General features: G+C 36.1%; 3 protein-coding genes across 4 annotated transcripts in view; 1 reads left to right on the top strand and 2 right to left on the bottom strand.

Moving 5' to 3' along the window:
• The window catches only part of macrod2 (mono-ADP ribosylhydrolase 2), a 576338-nt gene extending 574213 nt beyond the window's left edge, over nt 1-2125 (bottom strand). For both annotated transcript variants that reach the window (XM_051917527.1, XM_051917528.1), the window contains exon 1: nt 1878-2125. In XM_051917527.1, the coding sequence (XP_051773487.1) occupies nt 1878-1914 (37 nt within the window). In that variant the 5' untranslated portion in view covers nt 1915-2125. The remainder of the gene's footprint in view (nt 1-1877) is intronic.
• A 1489-nt stretch (nt 2126-3614) lies between these two features.
• On the top strand, nt 3615-7335 carry mad2l1bp (MAD2L1 binding protein). Its single transcript, XM_051917534.1, has 3 exons — nt 3615-4028; nt 5611-5882; nt 5966-7335. The coding sequence occupies exons 1-3, from the start codon at nt 3659-3661 to the stop codon at nt 6494-6496; spliced, it is 1173 nt and encodes a 390-aa protein (XP_051773494.1). The 5' UTR covers nt 3615-3658; the 3' UTR covers nt 6497-7335.
• ephx5 (epoxide hydrolase 5) lies at nt 6932-14188 on the bottom strand. Its single transcript, XM_051917521.1, has 9 exons — nt 14005-14188; nt 12303-12513; nt 11893-12073; nt 11493-11702; nt 9033-9162; nt 8647-8861; nt 8440-8548; nt 7720-7845; nt 6932-7534 (listed from the first exon to the last, which is right to left on the bottom strand). Exons 1-9 carry the CDS (start codon nt 14046-14048, stop codon nt 7324-7326), a joined length of 1437 nt encoding a protein of 478 aa, XP_051773481.1. The 5' UTR covers nt 14049-14188; the 3' UTR covers nt 6932-7323.
• Nucleotides 14189-18934: the final 4746 nt, after the last annotated feature.

Genomic DNA, 18934 nt, shown 5'->3' with positions numbered 1-18934 from the left:
GTTGACAACTTTGTTCCTACGTTTTCAGTTTCACTTTTGTTTCTCCAGTTAATAGGAACTTTCCTTGTACTAAATAACAAAAATTTTGTAAAGAGTTTTTTATAGAATGGACAGAAAAAGAAGAAGAAAAAAAATTTTGCAGCAACAAATTTACTTCCCAATAATTCTGTAAATCATATAAATAACATTTTTAAAAAATAAATAAAAATAAGTTAAAATCGAGAAAAGGTTTTATTTTTGTTTTTATCATAATTAAACATTTCTAGAAAACTTTTTAATATTTATTTTTTTACTTGTTATAGCAATGTATTTTAATAAAGACATTTGGTGTTTCTAGACATTGTTCCAATAAAGGAAATTATAATGACTTTACTATTTATTATGTGGTAAGATAAGAAGTTAAAATGTACATAAAATCTAACAAGCTCACCCAAAAAAAAAAAAAGGTTTTATTATTTTTTTTATTTTAAAACATTATTTTTGTCTTGCTTAAGACTAAATGAAATTTTAGCTTGGTATTCCTGCTATAAACTAGCTCCATGCCCATGCCAACACTACCGATTTTTCATGCTGACTGCCCCTACATCTGCCTTTTCAACCATCTTTATTAATTTATTTTTTCTGTTTTTAACCTTATGCACTCCCTATTGCTACATGAATGCAGATCACAAGGGCTCCTTTATGAGCACAATGTGCATTTGCAATTTTAAAATAGTACAAACGACAACAACGCTGATTCATTTAATCAAATCACCAAAAAAAGATATTATAAAGGAAGGATTTGATGTTCATTCACTGCAATCCACTGTATTACACTACTAGGCCACGAGTCAACAGCTCATATTTTATATAATTTATCATATTATGCATTTGATTTGCGATACCAGACTATTAATGTGTGTAAAGTAGCATCACTGTCAAGCTACTGATTTACACGCCTGCCACTTCATAGGACATGTCAAAATCATACTTCACTGGAGTCTAAAGTTGTGAACTTCAAGTCACACTGTGAGTGATTTTAACGTCAACAACAGGAAAGGCGGTGCCTGTGTACTTAAAATTATTATAAATTAATCTAATGATGCCATTATCTAATGATAATGATAACGTTCTAATAATGAAGTGTCTAAGATGTAGATTAACACAAAATTATTAAGGTTCTCTCATCAAATTGAGCTAAAATATGGTTGTATCAAACAGGCATAGCCAGTGCAGAACCTCAGTTCCAACACTGATTAAAGACCTGAACCAACTAATGTTTGGAAAGTATACTTTAAAAAAAAGTAGGCAAAACTAAACTACTTAGGAAGGTAGATATCCAGGAGCAAGACTGAGCCACTGCAAAGTGTATGCCTGCATGATATTCATCTCATTGAACTGTTTTATTCCATTAACAGCCCTTCTAAATTGTAATTTAGCTTATGTATTTATACAAACTGAAATGTACCCGTTACAGGTTCACTCCACACAGAGTCAGTCATACAGTCATTTGGCGTCTTGACCACCTTGTTGGATATTTTGTTATCAAACGGTGTTTCACTGGCTGCACCAAGCAAACGCATGTGCCAGTTAATTTAAAAAAAGACTAAACACTAATTCATGCATTTTATTTGCATTTAAACAGAATTTAACGCCGGATATATCAGGGCCTTGATCAACAGCATCATGTACTGATGCTCCACCTGCATCTGAAGGTGTGCATCTGTCCATGCTGTTGATTCAAGAGGCAGAGCGACTATAAGAAGACATTTCTCCCGCCACGTACGTGACGTGACCCCATGCTCAACCCAGTGGATGTCAAACCCCAGACTGACACTACTGTTATGTATCCTGTCTTTGAACGGAAGAGACACGACCAGAGTCCAAAAGATCCTTACCTTTCTCCGCTCTCCACTCCTTTTTCTTTTTGCTCATGGTGCCGTGGTGTGAGGGCTTCTGGTAAATGGTTTTTGAGTTAAACAACCCCAGGCTCACAGTGAAATGCGCGCTAAAACTCAAGAGAAAGTGAAAGAGCTCCGGTAGCGTGACGCCTCACCTGAGAAACTGTCAAATTGTAGTTAGTGGGGAGACTGTGTGCGGTGACGCAACCTATCTTAACTCTACCCGTGGAGGCTGCGTGGAAAATAGGCGCTCGGCGATTGGTCGGTCCGTACGCGGAAGTGGTGTTGCGATTGGATTGTTTCATGCTGCAGTCAGATAAAATGCGCATACGCTTGACGTGCGCTAGGTTGAGCGTCAAAGCGTTGTAGGTCTGGTAGGGTAGCAACCGTGGGGAGCGAGTACAAGAGCTTTAAAAGACTGGAGCGCCGTGCGTGGTAGTAATTGCGGGGATGTAGCTCATATTGGATACAGTTGTATAGTGATGTGCAACTTGTCGACTCACTTTTTCCCCAGATTTGACTTATAATACATTCTATCTATCTATGTGTCTGTCTGTCTCTCTAAGGACTTCTTAAACAAAACATTTTGTGATATATTTGTGATATGTAAACCTATAATAAAGTAATAAAAAAAAAATTCCAGTACTTGCCATCCTTTATTAGCGTACCGCCAGAAATCAATGGCAATGAAAAACTTACGAGCGGGATAATGTTGCTATGGTTACCTCCTCTGACGAACGCAACTTCTGTTTCTTTGGCGTTTTAGCGACAGGTCAAAATATACGCACTTGTAGTCTAACTTTTATAATTAATGGAACTTTTGAAATTCATAATATACTTTGTAACATTTGTACAAAGGGTAAATTATTGCTTTCACTGCACAATATGAAACATTATTTTGGATATAATTTAGGTTCCATTAGCTCTATTTAGTTATGGGATCGAATGATAATGGCGATTTACTTGTTGTAAAAGTAACCTTCTGTAGCAACAGGTTTGTGGTATTTAAATGCGTTAAACCCAAATGCATACAATGAGACATTGATCTGTCCTCATAAGGAGCGTGCTCAATGACTTTAGATATAAAAAGTATTTTGAAAACATCAGAATCTGTTGCTTTAAGGCATTAATTAACTATAAAGATGTGTACATTTGGAAATTCTTTTATAACTATTGAGTGCTACAAATGTCTTGTTGGAAGGTCCATCATGTGTCAACATCTTATTTTGTCATTCTTATCATTATCACCCTATTCCATAAATATTTTCATATTCTCTGTATTTAATTGGGAAAAAAAAATTCAGCAAGACATGATTTAGGCACATAAAACTCTATAAAGAATCTATGCAAAAGTCTCTTCAGGCCTCCTGGCTAGAGCACAGAATGTTTATAGAAGCACAAAGACCTCCATTGTTGTCAAATAACCATCAATCTTGCAATAACATAACAGCATTCAGTCAAGAATGGCCAAGAACCTAATGGTCCCGATAGGATTATATGAAAAAGTCAACCTGCAGAGGGCGTCAATTAACCGCTTCTTTGAAACCCGAAGAGAAAACAAAAAAGAAACATTTCCAAACATACAGGAATTAAATAAATCTGATTTTGCTCTGCCGTGAACATTTTAACCAAACATTTTTTATATATATATATATATATAAAAAAACTTAAATAAAAAATGAGAAGAAAAATGCAAGACTCTTATTACATTTCTCGTGATTTCCGGTTCCCGTGTTTCCCATGATGCCGTGCCCGGTGGGTAAATTCAAACAGTAGAAATGGAAGAGGGATCGAGGAGGAGAGAGATTGTGTGTGCAAAAATGACTGTCACCAAACACAGCAACACCAACGAAACTTCTAACAGCAGCTACAACGACAAACTTCTTCACACCAATCAATGCACATTTCACGAAGAAGAAACGAAGGTTTTATCTGATGGAGAAACGGAAAGGAACATTTTGTGCCATGTCGATGATCCTGATTCCTCCCCTCAGTCTCAGGTGGAAAATATGTGTCTGCTGGACAACATTGGTGAGACTGAGAGAGACAGGGTTTGTGTGGAACCCTTTAACCAATCAGGGGACAAAGAAAATAGAAATAGCCCCACACATGCAAGAACAGAAGATAGAGGAGAGGATCATGATGTAGGTAAGTAGTGGCAAACGGTTAAATTTCCTGTCTATGCTTCACATAACTAACTGTGATAGAATATCAAACTCCAGTCAGTTAAATATCAGTAAATATGAAGCAATTATAAATAATAAGATGATTGCCAATTTTATATATATATATATATATATATATATATATATATATATATATATAATATATACACACTACCAGTCAAAAGTTTGATAACATTACTATTTTTAATGTTTTTGAACGAAGTCTCTTGTGCTCATTAAGGCTGCATTTATTTCATAATAAATACAGAAAAAACAATAATATTGTTAAATTTAAAATTTATGGTTTTCTATTTTAATATACTTTAAAATATAATTTATTTCTGTGATGCAAAGCTGGATTTTCAGCATCATTACTCCAGTCTTCAGTGTCACATGATCCTTCAGAAATCATTGTAATATGCTGATTTATTATCAATGTTGGAAACAGTTGTGCTGCTTGATATTATTTTATAACCTGTGATACTTTTTCAGGATTCTTTGATGAATAAAAAGTAAAAAAAAAAAAATATGAGCATTTATTTAAAATAGAAATCTTTTGTAACAATATAAACTACCGTTCAAAAGTTTGGGGTCAGTAATTTTTTTTCTTTCTTTTTTTTTTTGAAAGAAAGTAGGACTTTTATTCAGCACGGATGTGTTAAATTGATAAAAAGTGATAGTAATGATTTATATTGTTAGAAAAGATTTCTATTTTGAATAAATGCTGTTCTTTTTTACCTTTATTCATCAATGAATCCTGAAAAAAGTATCACAGGTTCCAAAAAAATATTAAGCAACACAACTGTTTTCAACATTGATAATAACTGAGTATCAAATCAGCATATTAGAATGATTGCTGAAGGATCATGTGACACTGAAGATTGGAGTAATGATGCTGAAAATTCAGCTTTGCATCACAGAAATAAATTATATTTTAAAGTATATTAAAATAGAAAACCATAATTTTAAATTGTAATAATATTTCACAATATTATAGTTTTTTCTGTATTTATTATGAAATAAATGCAGCCTTAATGAGCATAAGAGACTTTGTTCAAAAACATTAAAAATAGTAATGTTTCCAAACTTTTGACTGGTGTGTGTGTGTGTGTGTATATAATTAGGGTTACGTCATATGACCTAAACAAAATGTATATAAATGTGATAATGTTGCTAAAATGTGCTTTTAACATACTATCTCTGTATTAAAAAAATTATTTATTTACCACTTGTAGTACACTTGAACCCATCTATGTATGAAAGATGGGTTCAAGTGTACTACAAGTGGTAACTAAATACATTTTTAGTTGGTATGACAGTATGTTAAAAGCACATTTCAGTTCATATTCATGGTGTCTCAAAATAGCACAGTTGAGTACACTTAGATGTTCTTAAGATTATCTTCAAAGAATTTTTAGTATATTAAGTACAAAATTAGTACATTATGGAAGTGTACTTTTTTCACCTGGGACCTCAGACTAAACAGATCAAATCTCTAAAATTTTGATTCTGCTCATTTTCTTTTCACACAAGATAATAATGCCATGTAAATGTCTTATTTCAAGGTTACCAGCAGACCAATGCTTTGGCCAGTTCTTCTGGCAGTCAGAGGGAATCTACTGGAATGTCTGCATACCACGTTGATGATGAGGAAATATTCAGGAGAGCAAGAGAGGAAGGACGAGTGAATGTCGTCTTCCCTGGGCGCATTACCCAGGACGGTTGCTGTAGATTAGTTTGTGAGCTTCTGAAGTGTGTCCTTTACCAGCGGCAACAGATGCCCATGACATATGACCAAATGGTGTTCCTGCAGAAACAGCAGCATAATACCACTCAGGTATTAGAGAAGGCCTCATATGAGTTTGATTCATAATTGTACTTTGTATCTGGTATGATCGATTTGTCCTTCCTTTTTCACAGACGGAGGACATGGTGAACCGACGGCCTTCAAAAGCATCAGGGGGCTTAGACTGGCGCCGGTGCCAGCGGACTTTGCAGGAGCTGGATGAGGTGCTGGCACACCTTGAGGCACTATTCTCTCTTACCCATGTTCCCCGTGTGCTTTTCCTGCTGGGTGGGTCTATCATCCTTCCCAGTGAGCTGTACGAGGTCAACATGGAAGCGGTGGCTGTTGGAGCTGGGGAAAACAGCTTAAGGACCTCAAGCTGTCTAAGACAGCTTTTCCGGACTCTATTTGTGGCCGACCTGTTGTCGGATGCCAAGTCTGTGCGTCTCATGACCACCACGGTCATGGCTCTGGGGCACAGGGATTGTGGTGTGACTGGGTTTAAACCCAAAGTGGATTTTAAATTTCCCACAAAAGTGAAAAAGCAAGTCATCTCTATAGCTAGTGATTTGTCACTTGCCGGGGAACTAGAAAAAAGTAAGAGAGACCTAGAGGACTATATATGGTTCCAGGCCCCTGTCACTGTGAAAGGATTCTGTAAATGATGAGGGAATAAACAGTAACAGATTTCAGGGAATGTTGGAATACAATTCACTCCATATTCTCAGGGATCACTGTATGACTGGCCAAAAAGTATATGGGCTATTGTTTTTTTATGATTGTTTTTTTTTAATATGCTTTATTCAGGAATTCTGTGTGAACTTTGTTTTAAAACTTCAGATTATTTATGCCATGTTTACATTGTCATCAGCTAATCCATCTATATTTTACAGTATACAGTGGTGGTTTTCTGTTTAATAATCTGGGCTGCTACTCACTTTAAGACCATTTGTACCAATTTTTTTTAAGTAACTTAATTAAAACCATCTGCTAAATGTTAGCTTCTGTAAACTGGTGAATATACACTTTTTTTAATTTACTTAATGAATGAATTATGTGTTTTTAGGCTTTAATGAAAATAATGCAATTTAACACTTCACTTTCCATTTGGTGCTATATCTTTGTACTGTCTGCTTTTATTTGCATTTCCATTCACTTACAAAAGAACATTCAATCTTAAGGTCAGGGTTCATTAAACTGATTGAAATGACAAACTGATTATTGTAGTGTACGTGCATATTGTAGTGTAACGTGAAACTATGTTAGCAAATTTTAGCTTTTGAAACTTCAGAAATGTTTTACTGACTTTAACAGCATAGAGTAAAAAAGTATATCTTTAGTCTTTATGCACAAAACATTGTGCAAAAAATTTACAAAATTATATTGTACAGAACTTTTTATGTAACTTCATTTGGTCGACTGAAAATTAACACTAAACAGAAATGATCAGAGCAGTGCATTCTATGTTTCTTAAGATACTGGAATAAAGCAGTTATTTGTGGCCTTTGCTCTCCACTTTCTCCACAAACTGAATGATGTCATTAGCCATAAGCTGGGGTTCTTCCAAGGCAGCGAAGTGTCCCCCTCGGCTCATGTAGGTGAAAGAACGCACATCTGTAAACCGTGAGCTGGCCCAGGCCCTAGGACAGTGAAGTAGCTCATCGGGAAAGGCAGCCAGGCCAGTGGGCACATACACACTTGTCCTTTAAGGGAAAGGGGGAAAAAATTAGCCATACAATTTTTTTTTTTTGAATAGGTTGCAAAGATAGAATATTTTGCAAATTATATATTTTTATGTTGAAAAAAATCTAATGTTAAAGCAAACATTTTGACCATCCTTTTATGATGAGTATTCACTTCAGGACATTACAAAGATTTCTGAACTTACACTCTGTCCACCCTTGTCTTGAAGTCTTTCTTCAGGTTCTCTTTGTAGAAGCGCATGGAGGGAATGATGGAGCATGTGGTCCAGTAGATCATGACATTTGTGAGGAGATCGTCAAGACTGAACTTTCTACAATAGAACAAAATTGAATTAAAACTGAACTAAACCCTTTTATTTTTAGAGTTTGCTAGTTATTCATCCAAGTTCAATGAATGGATGGATGGATTAAATTGATCATAAATTACAGTAAAGATGTGTTACAAAAACTATTGTATTTCAAATAAATGCTTTTCTTTTGAACTTTCTTAAAGAATCCTAAAAAATGTATCTAAAATATTCAACAGTACAACCATAATTAACATTGATAATAAGAAAAAATGTTTCTGGGCACCAAATCAGCATATTAGAATGATCTCTGAGGGATCATGTGACACTGAAAACTGGAGTAATGATGCAGAAAATTCAGCTGTCATGACAGGAATAAATGACATTTAAAAATATGTTTGAATAGAACAGTTATTTTTAAATTGTAATAATATTTCATAGTATTAATGTTTTTTTTTTTTACTGTACTTTTGATCAAATAAATGCAGCCTTGCTAAGCATATAAGACTTCTTTCAAAAACATTAAAACAATCTTACCGACCCCAAACTTTTGAACGGTAGTGTGTATATTTAAATCTTTGCAAAAAATAATTGTACCTGTATGATGAATCTCTTTACCTTTCCAAACCTCCATCCTCCAAGTCTTTGTGTCCCAAGTCTGTCCAGGAGGAGAATTTCTCCAAGATATATGCAGCCAATCCGACTGGAGAGTCGTTCAGTCCACATCCTGCAAGAATGACAAAATGCACAAAAAATATTTTTAGAAAAATTAAGTGTTAATTTGACATGACCCAAAAGCATAGTATAATATGTCCCAAGCATTACCTGCTGTGTCTGGTTTTGTGGCTTGAATGTGTAAATAGCCAGTTTCTCTCATTATATCATATATATTCTTCTCCATGTAAGGATAGAGTCGTCTGACATCTTCTTTTGTGAAGCCCACCAGGAACGGCAGGTAGCGACCAATGACTAAGGAGAGGAGCTGTCCAAGGCTGTCTGTCCTGGCAATGACCATGTTCAAGTGTAGACCACGAACACACCTTATTTTAAAAAGAGCAATAGGCAACTTTTTAATTGACAATAAACACTATTATAAAATGTATTGCCCTGTATTATTTAAACATGTAAAAAGTGACAAATAATATAGTGACAGAAAATTAATGACATAAAAAGGACAGTAATTAGTAAAGTAAAGGGAGTGAAACTCCTACTCTGGCTTCATCTGGGCCATGTTGCTGGTAATGAATGCTCCCCAGTCTCCTCCCTGCACGTAAAACTCAGCGAAGCCCAGTCTTTCCATCAGCTTATGGAAGATGCGGGCAGCCTCCATAGTGTTAAAACCTTCATGTGAAAAAACAGAAAGAATAGCAGGTCTATTTTCCATTTTAAATCTATTTACAGATGTTGAGATTGTATATTATTTGTATGCCATCATGGAAGTAAAAACTCCATTCATTTTCTCCATCTGGAAATGTATTGACTTTGAACAATAATTTATAAACCTTTAAAGAGGTTGTTAATCCATGGTATTTGCTTCTGCTGAAGCTGTCAGACCGCATTAATTTAGCTTATTTTCAAAATAATTGTTTAACAGTGGAATTCCTGGTGAAAAACTACATTAACCATGATGCTGTGCATAAAATTACACCAATCAGAGAGACGACTGGGCTGGGCAACAAACTCAAGATCTTTCAATATTTGTCTTTAAAAATTCTCGTTTTAGACTTCTAATTCGTGACCAGCATTTTGTTTTGCTCTATCCTCTGCGCTTCCGGGTTCGTCATTACATCATGCATCGGGTCACAGGTCATTCTTCCACCGGAACTAGACTCGCGTAAGCCATTGCCGGAAGCCAGTTATTATAGTTTATATATAATATATAAGTTTTAAATATGGATATTTATCTTACAAAAACCCACTGCTTCGCTTCAGAAGGACTTTATTAAACCCCTGGAGCCATGTGGATTACTTTTATGATGGATGGATGCACTTTTTTGAGCTTCAAAATCTCGAGCGCCAAGAGCCAGGATATTTTTTAATATAACTCTGATTGTGTTTGTCTGAAAGAAGATAGTCATATACACCTTGGATGGCATGAGGCTGAGTAAATCATGGGATACATGGGATATTTTTCAAAAACTTTTGCTTTAAATCAATGTTTGTAGCTGATTAGCTTGGTTCATGGCTTATAACTCTTTAACAAAGACTTTTTTTAAATTCCTATGGGAAAAATGAACGGAAAAAATACTCCCGGAACCAGCTCTGCTAAAAAAAAGGGGGCAGGCACTGTTGCACTCTATTGTCTAGTAGAATTTGTTCTAGCTACCCGTTGCTATAACTCATTGCATGCTGGCAGACGTACCTTTTTAATAAGCATAGATTTATGTTTGTTTTTTGTTGTTTTTTTGTTCAAATAGACCTACACTGGAAAAAAAAATTGTGATTTGACACCATCCACCCTTTTCCCACCATGCACTGGGGCAGAAATATGGTTGCATTGACCATTTGGGTGTTGTCATGATGGGTTTGTTCCTCTATTAAAATGGAATGTTAATGGATTTCAAGTGTTTTTAGTCTAGAGTCTACATATACTGTAGTTTAAAATGAGTACTCTGCTCATGACATATTTTTTTAATCATATTTTTTACTCCTGCGAGGACTTCAGAAGATGCAACATCTGGATCAACACACACATTCGCAATTTTCTATATATCCTAATTATTGTTAATATGTAATTCATTTTTCCAGGAGCTCTTTGCTTCTACCTTCAATTAAATTGCTAACAGTGATTGTATATTAATTGCCTAAATTATTACATTATTAGCTAACTGCATTCTCCAAATTGTAATGTTGACATGCATTCTCTGTAAAGCTGCTTTGAAACGATATGTATTGTGAAAAGCGCTATACAAATAAAATGTGAAATGTGAATATTTTTTTAATAAAAAACATGAGGCAACGCACATATTGAATGGTGTGCAAATAAAGAACTTAATTTGCATTGAATTAACAAAATAATTAAATGTTTAAGTCATGGAAATTTGAAATCACGAATATTAATTAAAACGATTAAAGTACATCATGAATCCATTTTCCAAACTGTGTTTTTGTCTTTTCCTGAATCACTACAGTATGTGATGAGTGTTTATATTAGGACTATTTTATACTGGTTCAGGTCGTACCACTGCGGAGTAGCACAGTACCTGCGTGACTCGTCACAGACATAAACAGAGAGTAGTAGCTCTGGCTACAATGTTCTTCCGCAAGACGCATGCAGTTCTGTTTAATAACCGCTAGAGCGCCAAAAGTTATGGACTGCAGCTTTAAGTAAATGAACTCAAAACATTTTTTACATACAACAATGAAAACTCATCCGAATGATTACACAGAGGAATGTTGTGGAGTTGCAGGAATCTGGTGAAGTGCATGACATGCCCTCGAAATGACTAGGCACGTTGCACAACAACGGATATGGTTTAACCGCACCTTAGTATGACACTGTCCTAGCATTTCTAAACTCTAAATATACCCTGTTCCGCACTTAATGCATACAAATGTCTGCATAATGGAGTCCTTTTCCAGACAAAGCAGTATTGAACTTGACAAATAATAGTGCTTATGTAAGTTCTAACTACCCGTTGCTATAACTCGTTGCATGTTGGCAGACTTACCTTTTTTATGTGGCGCTTCAGAGTAGCCGTAGCCTGGAATGGAGGGACAGATGACCTCAAAGACCACATCTGAATCTGTCTTAGTGAGCAAAGGCAGAATCCTGTAAAACTCATAAAAGGATCCAGGCCAGCCGTGAACCATCATGAGAGGGAGAACTGTCTGTCCAGTCTTCTGAACAGGCCTCACATGAACGAAATGCACATCTATACCTGAGAAGCAGTACAGAGTTTCACTAAAATGTTCTAAGAAACAAATAATCTAGAAAGCTTAAAATAAACCTAAACACATTTTGTGAATGCATGATGTGGGACTTGAAAGATAAAGTGAAAATTGCATACTTTGTTACAACAGGTTATCTAGTCAGGTAAATGATATCCTTTAAAATTGTTATGTGCTTACCCTCAATTTTGGTTTTGAAGTGAGGATACTGGTTAATCAACTTCACCTGCTTCTCCCAGTCAAACTCCTGCCTCCAATAGGAGACCACCCGTCTAAGATAAGATGAGTTAAATCCATAATGAAACCGGGAATCCTCCAGTGGATCCGTGAAGCGTGTTTGATCAATGCGTCTGTGCAGATCCTGAAGAAAACAGTGCAGTTAATGATGATATAAATATATAGTGGTTAAGTGAGTGTATGCTAAACACATGTATGAAAGCGGAAAAGAATGATCTTGCGGGGATTTGTGAAAAAACTATTATTTGATTCTGAAACTGTTGATCCATGTGCCATTCGTCACCCAAAAGATGCTGACTTGCATTATGCACTTGACTAAAACATTATTACTGTTCAGGTGGTTGTGCACCCACCTCTATCTCTTCCACTGAGGTCTTCACTACAAATCTGTGAATGGCTTCGTCTTCAGTTAAAGGCTTCTCCCCAGCTCCCCACCAGCCATCTCCAATTGGTATTGTTTTGGGGCTTTGCTTCCATGCCAAGTAGCACAAAAGAGCTCCAACTCCAGCAGAAGAGAGTGCTAGGAGCTGTAGTTTAGACCGATCAAGGTTGCCAAGGGTCTCTCTAAAAGTGAAGAAAGTTAGTTGACATGTTGAAAAAATAAACAAAGATTTGAAGGCTAGAATACACTACACGATTTACCAATCTGAACAGATTTTAAAACACTAGGGCCCGATTTCACAGAAAAGGCTTAGAGATTAAGCCAGGATTAGGCCTTAGTTCAATTAGGACATTTAAGTGGCTTTTATAAATGAGCCTTAGAGAAAAAAAAAAAAAAAAAAAAAAAAAAACATTACTGGTGTGAAACTTGAGACAAACTAATGGCACTGACATATTTCAAGATATGTCAGAGCAAGTTGCTTTTAGTTAAGACAGCTAAAACATGATTTTTAGTCTGGGACTAGGCTTAAGCCTTGTCTGTGAAACCGACAACCGAGTTTGTACATGGTTACAGAGAAAAACTGGGCATCATACACCAGACTTTCAAGTCGTTCCTAAAAAAAAAAAAAAAAAAAAAAAACATAAGCAGATACATCCCCCTTGTTGCTAGGAGACACATGACCAATCAAAACAATATGTGTTCTAAAAACATGTTCGATAACTGGACGGAATCTATATTCTGAAGATAATATATATTTCTTCATAGTCTGAAGAAATAAACCAGTCTGTGCCCATCATACACTTTGTTATTTTCTGTGAAATTGGTCCGATCCAACTGCCCAAAATCTGCAGACTGGCTCTGACTTTCAGCAACTAGCGCTGACTCGCCCAGACTGCAAACAGTGCAAAAATCAAGTAGTGTATTCCATCCAGTCTTTATTTGATTACTGTACTTTACAAATAACTGAGTAAGCAAATAAGCATAGCAGGTGGGTTAGATTTGTTTGTTCTTTTTAGTTCAAATATAGACCTACACTGGGGGAAAAAAAAAAAGTGATTTGACACCATCCACCCTCCTCCCATCATGCACTGGGGCAGCAATATGGTTGCATTGACCATTTGTCAGTTTTCATTACATTGCTGTTGTTGATTTGTCACCACATTTAGTCAGGTGTTGTCATGATGAGTTTGTTCCACTATTAAAATGGAATTTTAAGGGATTTCAAGTGTTTTTAGTCTTGAGACTACATATATTGTAGTTTAAAATGAGTAACGTTACTCTGCTCTTCATGACGGTTTTTTTTTATTTATTTTTTTATAACGCACATTATATTGAATGGTGTGCAAATAAAGAACCTCATTTGCAGTGAATTAACACAATAATTAAGTCATGGAAATCTGAAATCACGAATATTACTTAAAACAATTAAGTAAATGAACGCAACTCAAAACAGCCATGCAAACACATTTTTTCACATACAACAATGATATCTCAGTTCAATGATTACACAGACCAATGTTGTGGAGTTGCAGGAATCTGGTTAAGTACATGAAATGACCTCGAAATGACCAGGCACGTTGCACAACAACGGATATGGTTTAACCGCACATTAGTATGACACTGTGCTAGAATTTCTAAACTCTAAACATACCATGTTCCGCAGTTTTACTCACTTGATGCAGTCAAATGTCTGCATAATGGAGTCCTCAAAACCCATCGTACGTTATGTAGCCGAGTCTTTTCTAGACAAAGCTGTATTGAACTTGACAAATAATAGTGCTTATGTAACGTTCAAAGTGCAGAAACGTTCAAGGCGCGAAGAAGAAGGCGGTTTTTCCCCCAAAGACCCCAAAGTTACCGGTTACGTGCAAACCCCGCCCCTCGGCCGATTTCATTGGCCAACTCAACACGTAGTCGCCTGTCAAGAAAAGTTAAGACTTGAGACAAATCATGGACGGATAGATTTAAGTAGTGTTATACACTGTCTATCAGGATGTGCTAACGCTGGTTAAGGTTATGGCGTAGGGTATTTTAAGGTTAGTATTTGTTTTAGTGTTGTGTAGGCATGCAGCGCTGTGATTGACATGACCAATAAAATCTTTAGAATCGGCTGCGGGGCGGGGTTTAAAGCAAGTGGCGCTCACTGCGCAGTCAAATGACGTCCAGCTTCCCCTCTCTGGACACAAAAATGGGTGTAGCTTGACCTAGTCCGGCTCCACCTCTGTGGACCTAGCGGGTGGAGTTATGTTTAGTGATAGGGTGCTGCATTAAACAATTTTGTAAGAGGAAAAAATAAATAATAAATCAGCTCCATTGCGGATTCCAAGTGATCAAGGGCTTAGGAAAGGTTTCGCCAGTAGTGGACAACGTAAGCAATGACGTACATCCGAGTCAACGAGACTGAGGGAAGTTAGCGAGGGAAGGGCATTTAAAAAACGAGCTGGGCTGCCTTTGCAATGGGCTGAATTGGAACGTCTTAAGCCCTTGATCGCTTGGAATCAGCAATGGCGCTGATTTATTATTAATTTTTTCCCCTTACAAAATTGTTTAATGCAGCATTCTGTATGTATATATGTGTGTTTCAAATATTTAAAAAGATTTATTAATATATCAGAGTTGTTTGTGGTGGGGCAAATTAAACGCGATATGCGGTGACGTCACAATCATGTTGCATTGTGGGTTATGGAGCTGCCTGAAGTGTACATATGAAGTAGACCGAGGGAGCGAGGGTCTGTCCAAGTGGAACGCACTTCAAAATGGTGGCAGGGATTCCCCCGAGGGGAAGTGCTTAGGGAAGTTCGCGAGTGCGTGTCTAAAACTGGAGTGGAACGCAGCCTTGGGACTCATGCCTCGTGCTTAGGACTGCACATGCGCAAATAAGCTTTTTCTAACGCTGTCTGAGCATAATGGAACAGTCAGATTTTGTTGCTGATTTGAAATATGTTATTTAATTGTGTGTTAGCAGTGTCGCTTAGCTTTTGTCCAGTCCGGCGCCTCATAACCTAGCAGGTGGAGCGGGTGGAGTTATGTTTAGTGACAGGGTTATGAGTATGACAGGGTGTGTTTGGACCAAAGACTATAGATATGGGGAAGAGACAAATTAAAAAATACATAGAACAATTCTGAGTGAAACTCTCTTACTCTTCAGATAGGGGTATTCTCTGCTTTATTGTTACTTTTATTTCCTATGCATTCCGTATGCGTTTCTTTTTCATGTAAAGCACTTTGAATTACCATTGTGTATGAAATGTGCTATATAAATAAACTTAACTTGCCTTGCTTTTTTTTTTTTTTTTTTTTATGCTTCCAGTAAAATGTTTATAATGTTCTGTAGCTTGCAATATACATGTAGATATCAGTATGTGAATCAACAGATGGGTCTCTGTGACTAGTTACTGTTATTTTCCAATTATATTAGGTGAGGTGATAATGTTTACATCAGTCATAAGGTTGCAGCTCAACTCTCCTGAGGCCCATTTCAGAAAGGAGGTTAAGTGAAAACTCTGAGTATGTTAACCGTGAAATGAGGGAAACTCTGGGTTTTCTGTTTCAGAATGGGAGGTATGTCAAACCCGAGAAAGCAGGGTAAGTCAAGCCCGTTTCTGAAAGAGAGGTAACTTATACTCAGAGTCAGTTACCATGGTAACTTACTCTGTGAACCTAACCTGGTCAGGAGCAGGTTTTCTTCGGTAAACCCAGAGTTTCTTTCGTTCTCCTCCCCTTTTTAAAGTGCGAGCAATGTTTAAATCATTCATTCATTCATTCATTCACGCTGCAAAAATGAGTATTTTTGCTTAAATCAGGATGCATTTTCTATTTAAGAAAATTATACAGTATAAGATATTTAGTTTTGTTTTCTGGGGGGATCTAAATTAAGTGTATTTTACTTAAGTAAAATTATCTGCCAGTGTGGTAATAAAAATAATCTTAATGCAAACGGAAAACAAGATTATTGGGAGTGTCTATTACTAAGTGCAAATTTACACTAGCTCTGCCCACCAATGTCACACAAGGTTAAAAACTAGGAGCATGACTAACGGCTTCAGTGGTGTAGGTACTTTACTTTATACTTTATTTGTCCCTGTTAAGGGAAAATTGTCTTGGGCAATACAGGTGAAGCTGCACAACAAGACACCCAATAACATATTCACACAGTCATGTCCTTTGAATTAGAGTTCAACAGCCTTGTAGCCAAAGGAACAAAAGAATTTCTATAGCGGTTGTATCTAAACCTTGCAGTACGGAACTGTTGACCAGATGGAAGTAGTTCAAATTCAGGATAAAGCACATGAGATGGGTCCAGAGTCATTTTCCTTGCCTGTTTAAAAGCAGTTTTTTTTAATATAGACTGAAGACCAACCTCTTTCATTGCCATATGCACCAGCCGATTCAACTGTGATCTAAGGGTAACTGTCAAATTACCAAACCAGGTGGCTATACCATACAATAAGATGGATTCAATACAGGCATCATAAAACAGCAACATGACTCTCTGAGTGACACCAAAAAGTCTGAGCCTCCGTAAAAAGTAAATTTTTTTGTTGTTGCACCTTTCGACACAGATTATCCACATGCACTTCCCATGAAAGTTTATTATCGATAAGCAAACCTAAAAGCAACCCCCTTTTTTTTTTTTTTTGTTACAGTGCATCAGAAAGGCATTTATTTTCAATAAAATAAAATGTTCTAAAAGTGGAAATAAAGTGCCTAACAAGTGTTTAATAATGATAAAAGTATTTATAATTTTAATAAATATAATCATTTACACTGTTATTATTGCATCCTGTTAATGTACGATACCGAGGTGCAAATAGTATGTATCTGTCAGTATAAAGTATAAGTAACATCTAATTACTATTTATACTTATTGCAAAGAACTTGCAAAGTAAGAAAAATGCATTTCAATTATTATTAATAGGCCTATTTTACATTTTTTGTTGCCCGCCGTGGGATACCATGAAAATGAATATTAGTTCATTAACCTACCGTTCTGCCAGTTTTCACCTCTGAAATTATAACATTGATAAGAATTAAACTTTTATTGACTCTGAAGTATGCAGACGTCTTTTTGTTGGGTGCTGTTGCTATGGTGAATCGTAATATCGGAGCTCCATTGATAATGGCTTTTCATAGTCGTGGTGCACGCGCTTAACTCAGAGTCAGCCTACTCAGGGTCGATTGAACTAACTAAATTCAGCTGCTCTGAAACCGAAAACTCAGAGTTTCCCATCTCAGAGTAAGTCAACTCAGAGTTCAAGTTTTAATTCAGAGTTGGTTGAACCTCCTTACTGAAATGGGCCCCTGGACAGTGGGTCTCCAGGATGAGGGTTTGAAAAACCCAAGTTTTTGGAAACACTGGTCTAAAATTAACTTAATCTTTCAAACTGTTAAAATCCTGCAGCCACTTGCAACAAAGCCCTTTAACAATCCTTAGTGATTATCCCTGTTCAATTATAGCTACAATAAGCAGTTCCTTATAAATTAAGGGGTTTGTTCGTTTCAACCATATTCACTGTGATCTCAAAAAAGTGATGTCAATGTCTGCCTGGTTTCCAGACTACTTATTGTAAAATAATCATATAAACTCTGCGGAAGGAAACTGCAGGCACATTCCCTTTTTTACTTTCTGTAAATAACAGTGATTAGTTTAGTTGTAGCAATCAATCATTAGGCAGTTTCACACAATGCACTGATTAAATTTAGTGATCAGGAACTGAGACAAAAGATTTAACAAATGTGACCTAAAAACACAATCTCAAATTTAAAAAATTACAAGTTAGAGCAGCAGTAATTTTTTTCTTTTTACTTCTTTTAGAACACAAAAACTGTGGTTAAAAAATCCCAGACCACAAACTTACTGTAATAATCATTGTGGTCTCACTGTGACTCCACCTGAGGTTAAAATCTGTTTACAGTAAGTTCAAATACGAATGATTCTGTAGGAATGAGATTCCTAAAAGAGTTACAGTAAATGAAACAAATGTCAGACTTCTCTCAAGTGGCACCATTTTGATACTTTGATAAGTTAAGGGAACACTTAAACTAGAAAAAAAGTGGGTTTTGTTTACAGTGCATATTGTTCAACAAGGAGTTTTAGGTTTTAGGGAACAGAAACTGTCATTTTGTTTTACTTTGCCCCTGCTTTGGTTGAGATTACAATAGCAGGGATTTAGATTTATAAAACCAGAACATAAGCCATAAAGACCTGCAAATCATGCTTACTCAAGTTGCAAGGGACAACAGAAATTTAATTGCCATTAGAAACATAAAGAAAGAGGGGTTTACAAAAATTAAATCCCAGCTGACGCTTAAGCAGGCCAGTTTTAATGGTAGAGATAATTCAGGGTTAATATTAATTATCTTTAAAATGATATATTCTTTATAAAAGTGCCATTTTATATTTTTTTATAGTTTTATTCAAATGTTTCTAAAAAAAAAAAAAAAAAAAAAAGCATTAAAATGTATACAACCAACAAAGCATCAAAACATTACCACAAACATCTCAGCTAGGTGGAGCAGATACCTGAATAAATAACCACAACACATGAAAAAACAAACAAACTTAAATATACTTATAAACCGAAGTTAAGTAATTCCAATGTT

Source organism: Ctenopharyngodon idella, chromosome 13 (genome assembly GCF_019924925.1).
Source record: "Ctenopharyngodon idella isolate HZGC_01 chromosome 13, HZGC01, whole genome shotgun sequence".
Classification (NCBI taxonomy): Eukaryota; Metazoa; Chordata; class Actinopteri; order Cypriniformes; family Xenocyprididae; genus Ctenopharyngodon; species Ctenopharyngodon idella.
This window is presented reverse-complemented; position numbering and strand designations above follow the sequence as displayed.